The 17,835-nt window shown below is 39.2% G+C and overlaps 2 protein-coding genes across 2 annotated transcripts; one reads left to right on the top strand and one right to left on the bottom strand.

The window, feature by feature from the left end:
* Nucleotide 1: 1 nt before the first annotated feature.
* Nucleotides 2-2,913, top strand: aagab (alpha and gamma adaptin binding protein). Its single transcript, XM_023277190.3, has 10 exons — nucleotides 2-238; nucleotides 525-715; nucleotides 811-907; nucleotides 994-1,083; nucleotides 1,193-1,276; nucleotides 1,369-1,448; nucleotides 1,626-1,722; nucleotides 1,831-1,935; nucleotides 2,044-2,093; nucleotides 2,229-2,913. The coding sequence occupies exons 1-10, from the start codon at nucleotides 145-147 to the stop codon at nucleotides 2,304-2,306; spliced, it is 966 nt and encodes a 321-aa protein (XP_023132958.1). The 5' UTR covers nucleotides 2-144; the 3' UTR covers nucleotides 2,307-2,913.
* A 524-nt stretch (nucleotides 2,914-3,437) lies between these two features.
* smad3b (SMAD family member 3b) lies at nucleotides 3,438-14,719 on the bottom strand. Its single transcript, XM_023277188.3, has 9 exons — nucleotides 14,264-14,719; nucleotides 9,208-9,401; nucleotides 8,970-9,104; nucleotides 8,495-8,569; nucleotides 8,342-8,392; nucleotides 6,781-6,993; nucleotides 6,529-6,666; nucleotides 6,248-6,392; nucleotides 3,438-5,222 (listed from the first exon to the last, which is right to left on the bottom strand). The coding sequence occupies exons 1-9, from the start codon at nucleotides 14,464-14,466 to the stop codon at nucleotides 5,099-5,101; spliced, it is 1,278 nt and encodes a 425-aa protein (XP_023132956.1). The 5' UTR covers nucleotides 14,467-14,719; the 3' UTR covers nucleotides 3,438-5,098.
* Between the last annotated feature and the right edge of the window lie 3,116 nt (nucleotides 14,720-17,835).

Genomic DNA, 17,835 nt, shown 5'->3' with positions numbered 1-17,835 from the left:
ACAGGCTGTGAAGTCCAGGGCAACCGGACCGAGCGTGCACCGGAACCGACCGCCGTAGCGTCTGTCAGAGTTGAAAGGTTATCAAAGTTGGCTAACGGCAGGCTAAGCTATCAGACACGGTAGCTGCCCCTAAAAATTACAAAAATGTCAGCGACAGAAGACAGCACAGAGATGAACATTCCGTGTGTGCTTGTAACTAGCTGTGACAGTGGGTTTAAAGAAGAAGAGCTGGTAAAACGTAAGTTAAGCACAGCATTGTGTGCATGAATTAGCAAGCAGGCTAACGCTAATCAAAGCTAACTTGCTCTTAGCACAGCAGGTGACGTTTATAAGAGCCTACCTGTTAGCAGCGTACACTAATAGTGATTTTCCCAATGTCGTCAAGCTAGTTAAGTGCTTTACTTAAACGATACGTGCATGCTAGTTTTACAGCTAGCGTGGCCAAAGTGAAAGCAAGTTGAGCAGCTTAGCCTAACGTAATGCCTTTGTTTGTGTGATGAGTAACGGATGTGTTTTTGCCTCAGAGATCCTCAGTACTCAGACTTTACCCGAGCCGACCAAGCGAGAGGAAACCGTAGTGTGGTATCCTTGGACCATCAACAACAAATACTATACAGCAGATGTCCGGCTATGCGTTGTACCCAGCACTTTTCAAATGTCATCAGAGATTGCCCAGTCCATGCAGGCTTTCATCGCCTATTTTGACAGCACAGTGGTATGTGACTTAAGAACTAGGTATATTTGGAAACGCTTAACAGTATAGCTGGTGATGCGCTTGTAACATTTACTATGTGTGCATGGTGTTGGCAGAAAGACGGCCTGGAAAAGCTACAACCGTGGATATCAGTGGTAGAAGATCTTGCTCCAGAGGTGCTCATTCTGGTGTGCGACAGAGTCTGTGAAAATGGTGAGTTCTCCAACTCTATGTGGAGTCTGTCAGTCTGCAGAAGACATTGTGATGCATTTTCTCATGACATTTAACTGGTGTTCCAGGGGTCACCAGGCATGAAGCACAACAGTGGTGTCTGGCTCATGCATTTGAGCTTGTGGAGCTCAATCCACAGGAGCTGCCAGATGAGGATGGTGAGTTTTACGGGCAGCAGAAATTACAGCCACAATCCACAGCATTTATATTTTAATTCTTCATGATTTGGTAATCGTTGGACTCTCACGTTTGTTCCTTTTTAATCAGATGACTTTCCAGAGTCCACGGGAGTAAAGAGAATTGTCCAGGCTCTCAATGCTAACGTGTGGACCAGTGTGGAGATGAAGGATGGTACAACATGACCAGTAGAGTTATCTTTTGTGTTTTTACTGTATCTTTGTGTGTGTTTGTGTCAACTGAGAGTTTATATCTCTGTCTAATAGGGCACAATCAGGGATTTGGTCTGATGAGCAGCTTAGTGGCCTCCAGACACAACAACCCACGCAGTTGCCAAGATCCACCAGTCAGTGGAATTTCTATTGTAACCCTTTTAGTTTTCATATTAATTGGATTTGTATTTAGATTTGCCAATATGTTTTTATGTGTTTTGTCTTGCTTTCTCATGTCTGTCCATCCATTTTCACTTAAATGGGATTGTGAATCAGTTTTAGTGGTAACCCCAGCTCCTTTTCTGTGTCAGTCTTCCAGCTCACCAGAAGAGGGCACACTTGTTAATGAGGAGGCCAACCACACACAGAGTAGTCCAAACGCAGGCACACAGGAGGACACAGTAGTGGGTAAGTAAACATCTTCTGATTGAGTCTTTTTTTTTTTTTTTTAACTAACTTTCCTGCATTTTTCCTGCTACTGGCACAATTACTTAGATATTATGTTGATCCCTACAGATGCTATGACTGATTTAGACATTCAGGAGCTTGCCAATCTTACAGCTGGAGATGCAGATGTGGACAATTTTGAGCGTCTCTTCACCAAATTAAAGGAGATGAAAGGTAATTGTGGATTGAAAATTAAATGCCCACCTTTCTCGCTCTGTAAATGTTTGCGTACCTAAAATTATCTAAACATGATAGATGATTTCAGTGGTTTTTAATCTGCAGACAAAGCTTCTTCGTTACCTCACGAGCAGAGAAAAGTTCATGCAGAAAAGGTAAGCAGCTTTATTAGTTTTTGTTGAAACCTAGTTGTTGGAGCCCTGGCATGTTCCACTGGGAATCCTCAGCCGACTCAATAAATTATTTATGTAAATGGAGCATAAAGTATTTAAATGACACATGCTTTCCAGGTTGCTAAAGCGTTTTGGATGGCCATCGGTGGTGATGAAGATGAGATAGATGGGTTATCATCGGGTGAGGAAAGCTAAAAGTAGCTACCTGTGACTCAGCCTCCTTTCTCCTGATCATCCTGTCTTTCCCGGGGCTCCCACAAGATTCAGCGGCCTTTGACATCCTGCTTGGGCTTGGAAAGTGGAGATGCTTGCAGATGGTACTGTAGGCATAGTCATATTTAGAAACTTTTAATTCTTAGAATGAAATGATTGGTGTACCATAAAAAAAACTGATGGATATCCTGAATAGAAGAGAAGCCAATGAGTGGCCCTAAACCTCAGCCTACTCCCTGGGGGGCCCCACTATGCTTTAGCCCTCAACACATGATTCAGTGAAGGTGGAAAAACATGATGAATTATGTGGGCTTGGATTTTATGTATTTGTCTATAGGTACATATGATAAAGCTGCATAATGTGCCTTATCCTTAGAAGAGTTGTGAGAGATTTAATGCGTATTCCGATAAATCAACATGAAACTTATGATTTTTTTTTTTTTTTTGCCCTTCAGTAAGTGTGGCTAAGTTATTGTGAACACTGTCACATTACATGGGTGCATACTGCCAACTCATTCAGATCAAAAAATTGGAATACATACCTGTTACACTGGAATACCTCTGCAATAAATAAAATGAGTTGTCCAGATGTGCTGCTGTATTTCAGGGGTTTTAGTATTTCTATCCATTTTCAGTACACCACAGCAGAGTAATACTAAACAATTTATTGATTAGTTCTCAACTATTGACTTAATCAACTGGTTTGATAATTGATTAATCAGTCATTTTAATGAGAAAAGCCAATATTATTACATTCCAGCTTCATATATTTAAATATTTTCAATTTTCTTTACTCCAGTGTGACGATTTACTGACCTATATATCATCTTAGGCTTTGAGAAACGCTCAAAATTTATGATCGTGTTCTGATATTTTACAGACCAAACAATGAGTTAATTGAGAAAAGAATCCTTTGTAACAGCCTTACTTACGGTATGTCAACCAACAAGATACAATCTATAAAGCCGAAAGTGGGCTTGACTCATTACCTCTGACAGTTTCCTAATGCTGGCATTTATTACAGGACACTAATAACGGATTGCATTCATGCACAAGTGTTTGTTTTTTTAGTTACTGTGTATAACAAATACTAATATAAAAAAATGTCAAAAGTGTTTTTACTCTGTTGCAATTTATTAAAATTTCACAGATAAAACTGGTCATTGGAGAACAAATATTAGGCTACATGAAAAAATGTACGTAAGACTTGGAACAGAAAACCAACTAAGAATATCACAAGTACTGATACAGATCTAGCAACTACCTAACGCAATGTAGTACACAGTATTTTAGTGTCACACCATGTAATTGTTTTAAATAGATTACATGGTGACTCAGACTTATGTACTGTAAGTAAGTGCAGGATTAACATGGTGGCTTCAAAGACGGTGACCAAGGACAGTGAGCATATTACACATGCCTTATATCATAACAATGTACATATAATATACAGTATTTATTGGACAAGCAAATTACCACTAGAACTAAAGCTTTATACCGATCAACACGGTAAACTGGAAGTGCATCATTTACCCACAAGGAGCGTAGTGTACTATGATTAACAGTTGGTAATACGTGAAAAGACCTGCATTTTTGTTTTCACTCCACGTGCCATCAATGGATGAAGCACAGTCTTGGTCGTAGTACCCTTCACGCTGAAGTCACATGGTGTCTAAATTCACTCAGTCCACTATGATGACACATAATGTATCTCATATGTCCCTATTATGAAATAACTGTAATAGCTGGTACAGTAATCCTGTGTGTCACACTTAAGAACAAGCTGACCCGGGTTAGAAAAGCTCGTACTTAAGCAGGCCAAGTTTTGAGTCATTAAAGCAAAGTCTTACTGTGAGTCCACCCATGCCAGAGATCAGTCAGGTCCACTGTTTATAGCAATGCATGACTACAAGAAATCACAAGCTATAAATATTTATGTACAATCATATTGAGGCAATAATAAAAATATATTCCCATGCAGGACAATATGCAAAAATAACTTATAAAATGTCTCTTTCACTGAGCAAAATAGTTTTCATACAAGGATTTTTTTTTTCCAGGAACAATGGGGCTATTTTTTCTTCTCTTAAAATAGATCAAATACCAATTAAATGATCAATCAGATAATTGACATTTTCAATAATGCAGATAAATCAATATGGACAAAGTACCTTGTACTTAAAATATTAATTAAATATATGAAATCACTACAGAGAATGATATTTTGTATGTAAATTCATGGTTCAATTGATAAATAGGCCTCCCAATTCAGTGATTACAAAGAGTGGTACTGGGACACTGAAACAACAAAGATGGAAGCGTGTTCATAATCTTAGTTAATTCATAGAATCAAAAATGTTTTGAAACGTGTGGAAGATGGCCAAGTTGAAATTGTTCCAGAGCTTCAACTTGAGAAACAAACATTTCAACCTTAATTAAATAAAAAACTACACCACTAAGCGATGACATAACATCTGAATGAACAGTGAAGAAAATGCGGTTTTCTTTTGTTCTTCAGAAATCTACTATTAATGGCTGTCTGCTGGGAACATGAAGACAAAAGAACGTATACGTCCTAAAATAAAAGTGAAACGGAGACACGAAATGGTGCTGAAGAAAGTGCTATACACGTGATGAGAGAGGGTAGACAGCAAGGAAAAGGGTGCTTTGATTAATGGTGTATCTTTCCTTACTATCACTGAGAAATGCTCGAGTTTTCCTATGTGACTGGTGTGTGGATGGGAAGGAGGGCTGCTCGGATGCGAGTGCTGCTCCTATGAAACACTAGAGCAGTGGATGCTGGGAGAGCCCATCTGTGTGAGGACCTTGTCCAGCCACTGCAGCGGACCATTCAGATGTAGCTCTATCCAGCAGGGGGTGCTGGTCACTGTCTGACGCCTGCACGATGAAGAGGACAGAAGCAACACTGTTATTACTGAAAGCATTTTTTACTACCACATCACAGCATCGTACATTAAAAGTCACTGAGGCATGTGTTTGGTTAATGTCACGTCATTACAGTCAATGCAAAAATACCGTCTAGTCAGTATTTTTAGTTGAATTAATACCAACACTGAAGCCAACTCTACAGGCTATTTCTGAAGTCATTCAAGTTTCTACCAGAGATGTTTTTCCTCCGAGGTGTTTGGTGCCAGAAATACAACACGCACCATTCATAGTCCAGTGGGAATCCCCTTTGCAAAGGGAGTCTGAAATATGCTCACCCCCGAACTCCATGCCCCCCTCATCACTGCATGCCTGCTGCATTCTTCCTCCTCTAGCCAACTCACAGCTGCACCCTCCCCCATCATCCTCCTTTTCCTCCTGCTGCCGTGTCTGCGCAACAATCCCTCATCTTTCGTTTTCACCTCTAAATTCAATTTAAAGATTTGCTCAGGTTTGACTGAAATTATATCAAAATACTGTTTTGAGTAAAAATCTGTTTCTGATATGATTTTATTAAAAAGTTTAAATGCCTAGTTAAAATTATGTGCACATCCTTTACTGAAAAATCCAGAAACTGCGAATCTGATCATATTTTTCTCCAAGATCTTGCCTGAACTACAGAAAGACCATTCCTAGCGTACATGCAAGACAGACTTCAAGTCTCAAGGAACTGGACAAAGACAAAACAATGTGACAGTAGAAGGTCATACTGACTAGTTAGGTCAAGTTAATGTTACTTCACAAGTGTTTTGGCCTCTATTAAGTATACTATCTGCCAGAAGCATTTTATACATTGACATTTAATACCTACATGGAAATTACCTAACTGTAGCTGAATTTGTTGTAGCATCTGATGCTAACATTTACTGCAGCAAGAACTGGTTGACCTTTCCACTGCCTCATGCCAGTCTTAGCTATGTGGATGTTAAACACATATTCAGTCGATAAATGTCATAAGCAGCTTAAAAAATATTTACCTGTACTCAGCTCCCCAGCCTTTCACAAAACTCATGCGGATGGTACACATCCTGGTCAGCTGGTAGACAGCCTCAAAGCCCTGGTTGACTGACTGGGCGAGCAGAGCTGCAAACTCCTGGTTGTTGAAGATCTTCAGGTTGCAACCTGACAAAGTATTTATTATTAGGTTTAATAGCGCAGAGGACAAAAAAAAAAAGATGTATGTCTGTGTCATTAGAACTGAGTTATTGTTATGGTTATATTGCCCTGATGGTTTCATGTGTTTCAGTCTCACACTGACCTGGAGGTATTTTGCACACAGTGGCAGGATGCCAACCATAGCGCTGGTTGCAGTTGGGACTTTGGACGAAGATGGCACTGTCACTGAGACACTCTGCAAACACTTCTCCCCCAATGTAGTACAACCTCACTCCCCGTCCTGGAAAGGCAAGAGAAAAGATTGTAGTTGGCAGACAACAACGTGCCGATTATGACGATGTGGAAGGCAAATTAGATCAGAGGTTATGTGGTCCATATGAAATAAAATGGGTACCTATGTGTCTGCGTGTGAGCTCTACTGCTGAGTTGCGGTTGACGTTGGAAAGTAAACCCAGACAAAAGCGTTCAGAGTTGGAGGGGTCTGTGAATCCATCGACTGTGAGGGAGGGTTGGGATGCGTGAAAGGTCTCTCCTACACGCTGGTTCAGCTCATAGTAGGAGATAGAGCACCAGAAGGCAGATTCGCAGTACGTCACAGGTTGTAAGTCTGGGTTGAGATAAAGAGATAATAAGAATTAAGTTCATGAGAACACGTAAATTACTTTGTGGTCATGACATTTTAATATGAAGATGCAAACTGCTGATAAAACTCTTTCCCACGGCCGACATGACCCCAGTCAGAAACGGACAAAACATGACGTACCTATTTTCTTTTTTTAACAATGACCTCCTGGTGGCTTTCCACATAGATAGAATAACCTGGCAACCGGATATTTATTGCATTATCTTGAGCTGTCTGTAGCTGGCCTTTCCACAGACGAGGACAGACCATAGACAAAGCCTCCATTCATACCACACTTACTCTGTTACTGCCCTGAGGCTCAGCCTCTCAGACGTAGACCACTCACTGCTTGCATATTGCTCATCAGTCTCACACACAGACACTCGCACACACTGAATCAATCTCACAAAGGTATTCTAATATTATACTCTGTTAACTTTCTATCACTAAGAAATACAAAACATTTCGCTCACTTTGCTGGTAAGCTGCAATGTCCACAAGAAAAAAATAAATCAAGAGAATAGAAAATGCAGAGAATCTTGCTAGTATAATCTTAAACCCACCAGGTAGAATGTTCACTTCGTAGGAGACATTTTATAGAGATAACAGTTACAACAGGACTGGACGTGCTCTATGTGGAGGACAGGTATTCAGGTGTACAGTAATCAGGGTCATCAGGTACAGTCAGGTAGGGATGAGCCCATAGCTGCAGGATGATTCATGTTGGAAAGTATTCAGAAATGGTCCTAAATGTGTGAAACTACTTTCACATTTGTAGCACACAAGGTGTACACTTTGTGCCTTCACCAGCTGAACCTCCAGGATGCCCTGTACATAAATTTTAACTTACACCATGGTTTCTGTGTCTCTCTGTACTGACTGAGAGTTGTCGGTTTAATTCCAGTAACAAATGGTATTTCTTTTCCATTTTCTAGACTGGTTCAGCGCTTAAGTGCAGCTTTATGGTCACAACCACTGCCTACAGCTTTGATTATGATTCTATTTAACAATGATCCATGAAGTTACTCTCTGTATATTTTTAACCATAAATGCTATTTTAGAGTTTGTGAGTATTTTAAAACTCAGCTGTGCTTTGTTATAGAAAATAACCCCTTTCTGCTGTGTGTTGGGGTGTAGCAATGTATTGCTTTACAACACAACCAACCAGAACAAAATAGTGAGATTAAAAAAAATAAAAAATAGTATCACTGTAAATAAATGACTGACATTTGTAATTTGATTACATGCACTTAACTTAAAGCCATTGCCAGCAACCAGATATGTGCACATAATGCATGATATGCTCAGTAAGTAAAGCTTTGATTTCGCTTACCAAGATTGCTGTTTGCGGGTGACACGGGATTGGGCGACAGGCTGGGAGAACCTGAAATAGAGTTGTAATAGAGGGCTCGTTCATCACCACAATAAAGGCATAACTAGAACAGTAAGAGCTTCAGTTGTGTGTGTGTGTAGTCATGTGACTCACCAGTGTCCATGCTGTGGTTGAGCTGGTGATCATTTGTCTCACCATCCTCACTCAGATACCCTGGTGGGGGAGTTTCTGTAACATGCAAATACAACAACAACTTTATTTTTTTAATATATATATATATATATATATATATATATATATATATATATATATATATATATATATATATATATATATATATATATATACATATACATATATATATATATATATATATATATATATATATATATATATATATATATATATATATATATATATACATAGAGAGAGAGAACATTACAATAAATAAAGGAAGCATTTACCATGAAAGACTTTAATTCTTACTGTCAAGCTCCCTTTTGTCTGAAGTGTTCCTATAAAACTGCATATTTGATGTGAACATTCTAGTCAGAAACACCATTTTTTGGAGAGGAAAGCTCCAAACAAGCTGCAAAGCAAACCATCCCTGAATCACAGTTTTTCTCACCAGGAATATAGTTACTTTGTGGCTCAATGCCGGCGGGGAAATTGGTGTTTTCAGGGATGGATGGGCTGTAGTCATCCAGTGGTGGGAACTCAGCGGGGATGTCTGTATGTCGTGGCACCAGGACGGGAGGCAAAACTGAGAGACGCACAAAACACCAGTTCAGTTCTGTGCACAGTTTGGCAAAAAGCATTATTTTAAATACAGTAATTTGGATGGCGTAGCAATTAACTGCACACACTTGGTGTCTCCACCCTCTGGTAGTGGTACGGGTTGACACACACTTCATCCTTCTTCGTGTGAAAGGCGAATTCACAGAGGTCGACCGCCCTCAGCTCGTGATGAGACTGGAGGTCTGGCCAGCGCCACAAGCGGCAGTAGATGACATGAGGAAGACCTTTTCTGTGGGAGACCTGCAGACGTCCATCTAAAGACCTGAAAGACACCAGAAGGTCACAACACATGCATATTTAAACCTATGTTGCATTGAACTATGCTCTTCTGAAATTTAAGTTATGAGACAGAAACTGTAATTCATTTCTACTTCTAGAAAAGTTCCAAACTGAAATGCTGAGGTCAATAAGAATCTGTCAGCTGTTAATGCATCAACATTGACAAAAGGTGTAGCATTAAAGCATTTGCCTGATGTCAGACCGGTTTATGTAGCTTTTTTTCTCTTCAAAATTGCTTACACTATTTTAACATGATTACAAAAGAAGGCATTTTTTTGCCAACTAAAAATAAATACACGTTATTTTGAAATCCAAACAAAAGACAGCATGAAGTCTAAAGAAATTTCTAACTTTCGTAAGGCAATATCCAAGTGGAACCTTTGTCTATTGAGAATGTTTTTGTCTCTGATGTAGTATCGACCTACCATGATGTAGCTAAAATTTTATTGACTGTGGAATGAGGAGTATTTGGCCTGTGTACTAGAAGAGTTGAAACCTGATGTCAACAGTTTTTTTATGCAGCTGTACAGTGTATTAAAATGCATACTGCCAAGTGACTCAATTGGGCAACAATGGAAAGGAAGGACTGCACCAGATCCTTGATATGGGCATCTTTCCAAATGAACTCAACAACAGTTCAACTCATTGTTTAGCTGTCAGACAAGAAACATACGGTTCTCATTCTTTAGCCTCTCATGAAGTCAAGTACAGTGCATAAGATTCAAGCACTTAGAAAAATAATGCCATTAACAGTTTTTTTGAAAGTATCAAATAACTTCTTACACTGTTCCAAATAAATCAATCAACACCAGTTCTTCAAAATACTGTCCTAATCCAGTGATCCTGCATGATGGAAAGGAATTAAAACATCCAAAATGCCTAAAATGTTTCCAATGAAACTGAATTTTAACTAGACATCTGTTCAAACAAAAACGCCCAAAACGAATCACACAGAAGTCTTAAAAATACCAAAGCGTGTTGAGTGGTTTCCCTTCCTGTGCATCCAAAACAAAAGCAGCATCAACATGAAGTAGTACTCTGTTGTGAAGAACTGAATCAAGTGGATAAGTCGCAGATTTTATACAGTGTATACAAGTGCTGGATAAATGATGACACAAGTGTACTCAAATATGGTGGAACATATCGTAGTTTATATCAGCAGATGAGTTGGAAGCAGGGGCAGAGTACTTAGGAACAGCTATCTGAAAGTGTCCTGAGATTGACTAATGTCACCTGCAAACAGCTGACAAACTGGGCAGTTTCAGGCAACATAAAGATTAGAAATAATGATATCAGCTTGAGAGAGAAGAACGTGTACAGCAAACACATTGCTTAACAATAAAAATGTTTATGTTGTAAGTTTATTTAGCATGATGAAATAAGTTAGGGTTAATGTATTTGGTGACGCTGCTAAAATTCTGACATTTTGCCAGTTAATTATCAGTAAGGCACAAACATAAATAACTATGGGTTTGGTGTTTTGGCCAAATATTTAATTAGATTGCCAGTTTCTGTACTAATGTGAGAAGGACAACACGTATTTTAGTGAAATTGCTGTCATTTCATGTCATATGTATGGTGTTAGACATTTAAAGCGGACATTAGTGTGGCTGGATTTGCTGTTGAGTCAGCCTGATTGCACTCACATTTCAAAAAGTACAGTCAAATCAAAGATACTCCACAGAAATGATGCACTTTCCAGACACTCAGCGCTACCCACCACTCAATTTCAAACAATTTCACTCAAGCATTCAGGCAACATCAGCTGCAGAAGCGAGGAGTTCATCCTCCAGCACGATATGGTGTATTTGCTGGGTCAGCTGAGGTCAGCACTCCCATGACTCTGCTGAGGCTGGCGTGGGCTGCATTACTCTGACACACAGCTGGACTCAGGCAACCCTACTATCAGTAGAAGAAATAACAACTGTACAGCTGGCACCCAGGGATTCACAAGTACCCTAACACCAATCCTCTTATCACATGAAGTTCCTAAGATAACCTGCACTTTTTACTGTATAACACAAACACATAAAGATGCAGTACCCAGTGCCTGCATATGTAGAAACATGAAACATGGTAACAACATTATTTTAGGGGCATCTGGTCGTCTTCTTGTTAAAACAGATACGATACACATTACAGAGACTTTAGTTTCAACCAGTTCAACACCAGCCTGGGTATTTTTATTAATTTCTATTAATTTTCGCCATAAACATATCACTTCCTTGCTCCTCCAACAAAATTTTATGCAATTATTAAATTTCAAGATCAATAACTGTTTGTGGCTAATACAGTGTGACAGACGATAATATATGCTTACAAATTCAAAAATGTAAATATTTTGACAATTTCAGCGTTTTTATGGCTGGTTTTATGGGGCATCCCTTGTCAGCAGCACAATATAATTAACAGCTGAAATCCGCTTATTGGGTAAATGGAATCGATTCAGAGTTCATACCTGCAGGCCAATAATACATCGACCATCAAATGTACATCCCTAATTCTACCCTCCACACAACGACAGGCAGTCAGAAAAGTCAGCGTTAACTGCTCCGTTACATTAAGTAGAAATCAAGAACACTTGTTAATTAAAAAAAAATAATAATAATAATTTTGATTTAACATGTAGCGCTTGAAGCAAAAATGCAAATGTGAGTGCCTTCACCAACCATACTGCTCTCAGCTTCACAGTTGAGGCATTTCAGTACATAATAATCTCTTGTTGGTTAAGTCCAGGCTAGGTGCTAGCACTTCAAGTATGTACTTGACCACTTAAATTGCTGACAACCGCTTTCTCTGAGTTTGGAGGAGGGGATGAAAGTACAGCATCCCCAACAGATTGCAAGACAGCTGTTATTCTGTAAGCCTACAGTCTTTGCCTCGATGAAATTGAACCACAATCTAAACAGTGGCCCACGCCCTCCCTAGAGCCCGGAGCACATTCCCAAGAACTGAGGATAAGTTATTAATGTAGGTTACCACCCGTGCGCTGACTTTCACACAGACCAGGATGGGGGAATCCCAGATTGGTAGAAATTAGTCTTACAAGCTGCCTATTTGAATTTTGCATGGGAAAAAAAAGACGTTATCAAATAAAGAAGTCAGTAGTCTCTTCTCTACTGAGTTTCATCAAGAAGGCCAAGATGTCCACCCACCTAGTTTGAGAGGCAAAAGAGTTTAAACCAATCAAAATCAGCAATAGTTATAGCAAGAGTAAATGTTCCACTATAATTTTATGTCCACTTTTATGTTAAGATTAAATTTTCAGTGTTGGTGCTTACAAAAGACTGTCTACAACAACTAAACTAGTTTAACTGCACATATACTTCAGTTCACTGAATCAAACTACTACAAATACATCTGCATGTCTGTACAGAGCAGAATCATAGTACAGTCCACCTCATATGTGTACTTGTGTTGAACAGATGGATTTCCCATATGGGGAATCCCAAACTGAACACTTATTACAACTTTCCCAGAGTGCACACACTCCAGTCTAAACATCCTCTGTGAGTCAGAGTTCAGCTTCTCCAACCACTCCTTCTCCTGTTTATCACACGTGTGAACTGTGGATGGAGCACTAGATTTACAGCCCGCAGCTCGCGCTCCCCTTAAAATGACAGAATTCACATTTGCAGGTTACCGTAGGTCACGCTAAAAACTAACTTTAGTCCCTAAAAGCAATTGTCCTCATGTCTCTGCATAATTTTACTTCCACCGTGTTCTATATGAACCAATTCAGCAATTGTTAGCGGTTGAAATAGCTTTAAAGGACCAGTTCAACTTATTTAACGCCATTTACCATTTGCCAAAAAGTGACTGTAGCACCTATATTGTGACTGAGATGTTTATAATGCATCAAAATGACTTGATTTCATTCAATATCTTTATTGTTGATTATTTTCTGGATAAAAGTATCAGTCCTTTGGTTTGTAAATCTCAGAAAATGGTAATATGTCGATTAGAGTTTCTCAAAGCTCAAGATGACGTCCTCGTTTGTTTTGTTTTGTACACAATCCAAAGACATTCAGTTTAATGCCATAAAGAATGAAAGAAACTACAGAATATTCAAATTTATGAAGCTGGGATCAGAGAATTGTGACTTGAAAACTCAAACCTGTTAATCAATGATGAAAAAGTTGGTGACAGATTTAATAGTTGACAAACTGATTGATTACTCATTGCATCTCTGGTATAATCCAAACCTGCAAACATTTCTTTGGTCACAATTATTCAGTTACAAGGAATGTTAAAGTTTCACCAGGACAAACCCTCGCTGTCACCACAAATATGTCTAGTTGCATGTAAAGGCTGTTTGATCCACATACAAGCAGCTGCAGATGTAAATAAACTGAAGAGTAATCAGTTTTTTAGGATCACTTTTTGGCACAACACCTGTCATGCTCTCAGTGCGAGCTAACGCTGGAAAATGACATAACAGACTTAAGTGTATGTGTTGAAATGTATAATTACTGTAACGTTGACTGAAAATCACATGTATTTAAAATGTAATTCAGACTTTGAAACACCAACTGGATATTACACGTGAACACAACATGGTTAAGTTGGTCAGCTAATATGCAGGACTGTGCTTGCTAGCAGCTAAAGCTAATAAACAAAACCAACTGAATGAACTAAAACGCTATATCTCGTCTTCTATGAATATGGTAACTGATATGTTTAAGTTAACAACCTGTAAAAAAAAAAAAGTCGCTCAATAACAAATCACCTGACTGCTAATATCAGCCCAAGCTAACTAACTAGCTAGCTGCTGGGCTAACGTTAGCTGTAATCGGCACTAGCTTGCTAGCTGAGCGGTCAGTGTGGCTGTCTGTGCGTCTTTACCTGGGTATGGTTATGCATTTCGTGTTGGCATTCTGTGTTGTGATGGCCTTTTCCAACTCGTCCAGCTGTCCCGTTCTTTTCAACTTCTTCACCAGACTTTTGACAGCCTTTTCGCACCATTTCTCCTCCTGCCCGTTCTGCTCTCCTTTCTTCCAGCCCAGGAGCCGCTTCACAATCGGAGGAGTGAACGGTAATATAGACATTTTAAATAGCGACTAAAACAACTGGTTACAGCCGTCCAGAATTACAGAGGATACAGTTTGTCGCTCCTGTGGTAATTACGGCTAGGTCGGCTAGTTAGCCTGCTAGCTAGACTCCCAGTCAGAAGAAAGGCTGGTCGCTGCCGGGGTTCAGCAGCGGCTAGCGGCGGTGGGTCCCTCCGCTCCAGTGGGCTGAGTGTCGGAGCAGCGGCTCCGGCAGCCAGGCGGACTGCTGCCCCTCCTCCTGCTCCTCGGTCAGCTGGTCTGTCCCCCACCTGCACCAGGCAAGAGTGTCAACCCATATGTAGCCTAACTTTTCTACACTTTAAACATTAAATTAATAATTGTAATAGGAAAAATAAATACAGCATCTAACTGCTTACACTTTTAAATCCACGGTACTGAGCTAAAATACAGTGTTCAAAGCATTTCCTCTCATATTCTCCTTTTTGTCTTCATCTGCAACATGTGGTGCATTTTAAAAATAGTTGGTTCTTCCACCTCCGTTTTAATTTATGCTGTGTTATCAGTGTCCGAGGATTATATTACCCCTCTGAAACCCTCTTCTATGCATCTATTCAACATCACACTCAAGAAATGGAAAAAATGTGGTAATCAGAGATATGTCAACACTGAAAAGTGATCCAACTTTTGCATTTACTGTGGCCATGAATAGAAGACCCTCAGGAGTAATCCGTTTGATCCCCTCATAAAAGTGATTTAATTTCACTTCAGATGCATCTTTCCAGAAATGGATGAGGGAGGCTACTGTGTGTACAGTGGTACTTATAGATAAGTGCACCTCAGGCTGCTGCCTCCAGTAAACAGCAGTGTGCCTGTGCTATAAATATCTTTGTTCTGGACCAGCCCCTTTTCCTTCTCTCTATTTATAACCTCCATCAATGACTGATGTCTATTTATAAGCAAGTATTTGGCATGACTTCTTACTTCCTTCTTCTTAAATAAATGTTACTGCTATCTTGGCAGTGTCACCCGAAAAGTAATAGGTCGATTAAAGGACACATTTCACTCTCTGTAGAACAGTCAGCTGGTAACTAAAGTATGTCCTCTTTTTAGCAATTAGGACGAATAAACACTGCAGGGCCTACAGTGCAACTAATGATTATTTTAATAAGGAATTACTATAAATGTTCTTGATTAATCAATTAAATAATGAGTCATTTGATCTATGAAATGTCAGAAATAGTCACTTGGCCCATATTAGTTTCCCGAAGCCCAAGGAGACAGCGTGAATGTCTTATTTTGTCTGATTTGACAGTTCAAAACTCAAAAATGTTGAGTTTACTATGACATAACTCAAACAAAATCAATAAAGCCTTACAATTTAAAGTAGGCAATGAAAAAAATGTTGTTTTTTTGCTTATATAATAAAAACTTAAAAGTTTGTGGAGAAAAAAGGTAAATATTTTTCTGTCAGTGGACTAACCCTCCATTTTTTTCTTCCATTTATTTCAGCTTTATGTGCTTTTTCCCATGTCTTCATTCAAAAGGCCTACATTACACTGTCAAATATTACAGAAAAAGTATGTGTTACTTTTTGCTCAAACTAAAGCATAATCCTCCATTTGACTCTTATGTTATTGCTAAATAAATTTGGGTGTGTGTATATTCTTTAAGTAACATAAACACTTATATTGTTCTGTCAAAATATTACATCAAAGTACCTCAAAATCACTTCAGACCAAGAAAATTATTGGTATTTTATTTAGCAAGACCTCTGCTTTTCAAGAAAACCTATGAAATAAAAACTGACTGCATCTAGTGATCAGGAGGGAAACTATGTTGGCATTGGACTAAATAAGCTTGCTCATAGTGTTCATGTAAAATATTAACATGTAAAGATTAGCAGTCTGTAGATGGTGGAGCATCACAGCTGTTACACACAGGTGTCCATCTACTACACAGCGTGGATCAGCAGTTTGTATGCATGCGTGTAAATCATTCTGTTCGAGTAAAATCAAAGCTGGAGAGGCTTTATGCTGTGTTTACCATGTATCTGCCACTGATAAGCCAAACAGGCTGGAGAGCGGTGAGCACTGCTTTCTTGTGCACTCGGATGCTTTGCTCCGAGGCCGGCACCTTTTGCTGCCAGGGGACACGAGCTGGACAGCTGGTGTGGGGAGCTTTTGTTTGTGTGTGTGTGTGTGTGTGTGTGTGTGTGTGTGTGTGTGTGTGTGTGTGTGTGTGTGTGTGTGTGTGTGTGTGTGTGTGTGTGTGTGTGTGTGTGTGTGTGTGTGTGTGTGTGTGTGTGATGGGGGGCTCGTGCACTATGTGTCAGACAGGGGGGCAGATGGGCCGCAGCAGGCAGGAGAAGGTCTTAGGGACGGCGTAAAGAATGATTTTGGACAAAAGGCATGACGGCTGGCTGAATAAGTAATGACTGCATACAATCTGATGGCTAACAAAGGCATTGTGATGGACCACTCATGGGCTATGTGGGAAACAAGCAGGATGTGTTGGCGGGACCCAATCAGTCAGGCTGCTGTCACAACAATATTTATACAAGGATGAAATAGCAATTAGAGTAAATGGTCTTCTGTGTGTCCATATGGACAGACTGTAGTGACATTTAAAGTGTTATGAGACCTCTGAATTCCCATAAAACTTTAACCCTCCCGTTGTCCTCATTTACGGGCACCAAACAATATTGTTTCCTTGTCTGAAAAAAATCCAAAAATACAGCAAAAATATTCCCCAAATTTCTGAAAATTTGCAAAACCTTCAGGAAGAAAATTCCAATAATTCCTTAAAAGTTTCCCTTCAAAGGTAAAAAAAAAAAATCCCCCAAATTTGGCAAGAAAATTCTTGTAAATATTTTCAAAAAATTAGTAAAAATCTTCCCAAAAAAATCCTAAAAATATCTAAAGTGATTACATATATATCAGTAAAACTTCTAATATTTTCTTTAAGAACATTCACTTAAAAATCAACCAAAATCCAGCGAATTTCATTGGATTTTGGTTGATTTTTATGTGAATGTGCTTAAGAAACATTTTTAACATTTCTTTTTTTCCATCAAAAAATTTTCTAAAATTTCCCAAAAATTTTGAAAATGTGAACATCAGAAGTGTCACTGTGAAAATATATTTTTTTCTCCACATTTTCAAATTTTAAACCGGGTCAATTTTGACCCGCAGGACAACCCGAGGGTTAAAATTCCTCTAGCATCTATTCACCCAGTGGCCACAAACATAAATTCTGTGGGATGCATGACAGCCTCCTGCATATTATATGATTAAAAAAAAATAAGAGTAGGTCACATTTACCCTCCACAAACCTGTAATTGCCTCAGCAGCTAATTGCAGTGTGTTAAAATTGGATGTGGCTGTTCAGCGCAGCCCCATGTGGGTG

Source organism: Amphiprion ocellaris, chromosome 3 (genome assembly GCF_022539595.1).
Source record: "Amphiprion ocellaris isolate individual 3 ecotype Okinawa chromosome 3, ASM2253959v1, whole genome shotgun sequence".
NCBI lineage: Eukaryota > Metazoa > Chordata > Actinopteri > Pomacentridae > Amphiprion > Amphiprion ocellaris.
This window is presented reverse-complemented; position numbering and strand designations above follow the sequence as displayed.

Coding starts and splice junctions, on each gene's coding strand:
- aagab (XM_023277190.3), top strand. CDS start 145: ATGTCAGCGACAGAAGACAGCACAGAGATGAACATTCCGTGTGTGCTT. Junction 1,723..1,830: donor ACAGGAGGACACAGTAGTGG/GTAAGTAAACAT, acceptor TGATCCCTACAG/ATGCTATGACTGATTTAGAC. Junction 2,094..2,228: donor GAAAAGTTCATGCAGAAAAG/GTAAGCAGCTTT, acceptor CATGCTTTCCAG/GTTGCTAAAGCGTTTTGGAT.
- smad3b (XM_023277188.3), bottom strand. CDS start 14,466: ATGTCTATATTACCGTTCACTCCTCCGATTGTGAAGCGGCTCCTGGGC. Junction 8,570..8,969: donor ACAAAGTAACTATATTCCTG/GTGAGAAAAACT, acceptor TGCATGTTACAG/AAACTCCCCCACCAGGGTAT. Junction 6,393..6,528: donor TGTGTGCAAAATACCTCCAG/GTCAGTGTGAGA, acceptor ATACTTTGTCAG/GTTGCAACCTGAAGATCTTC.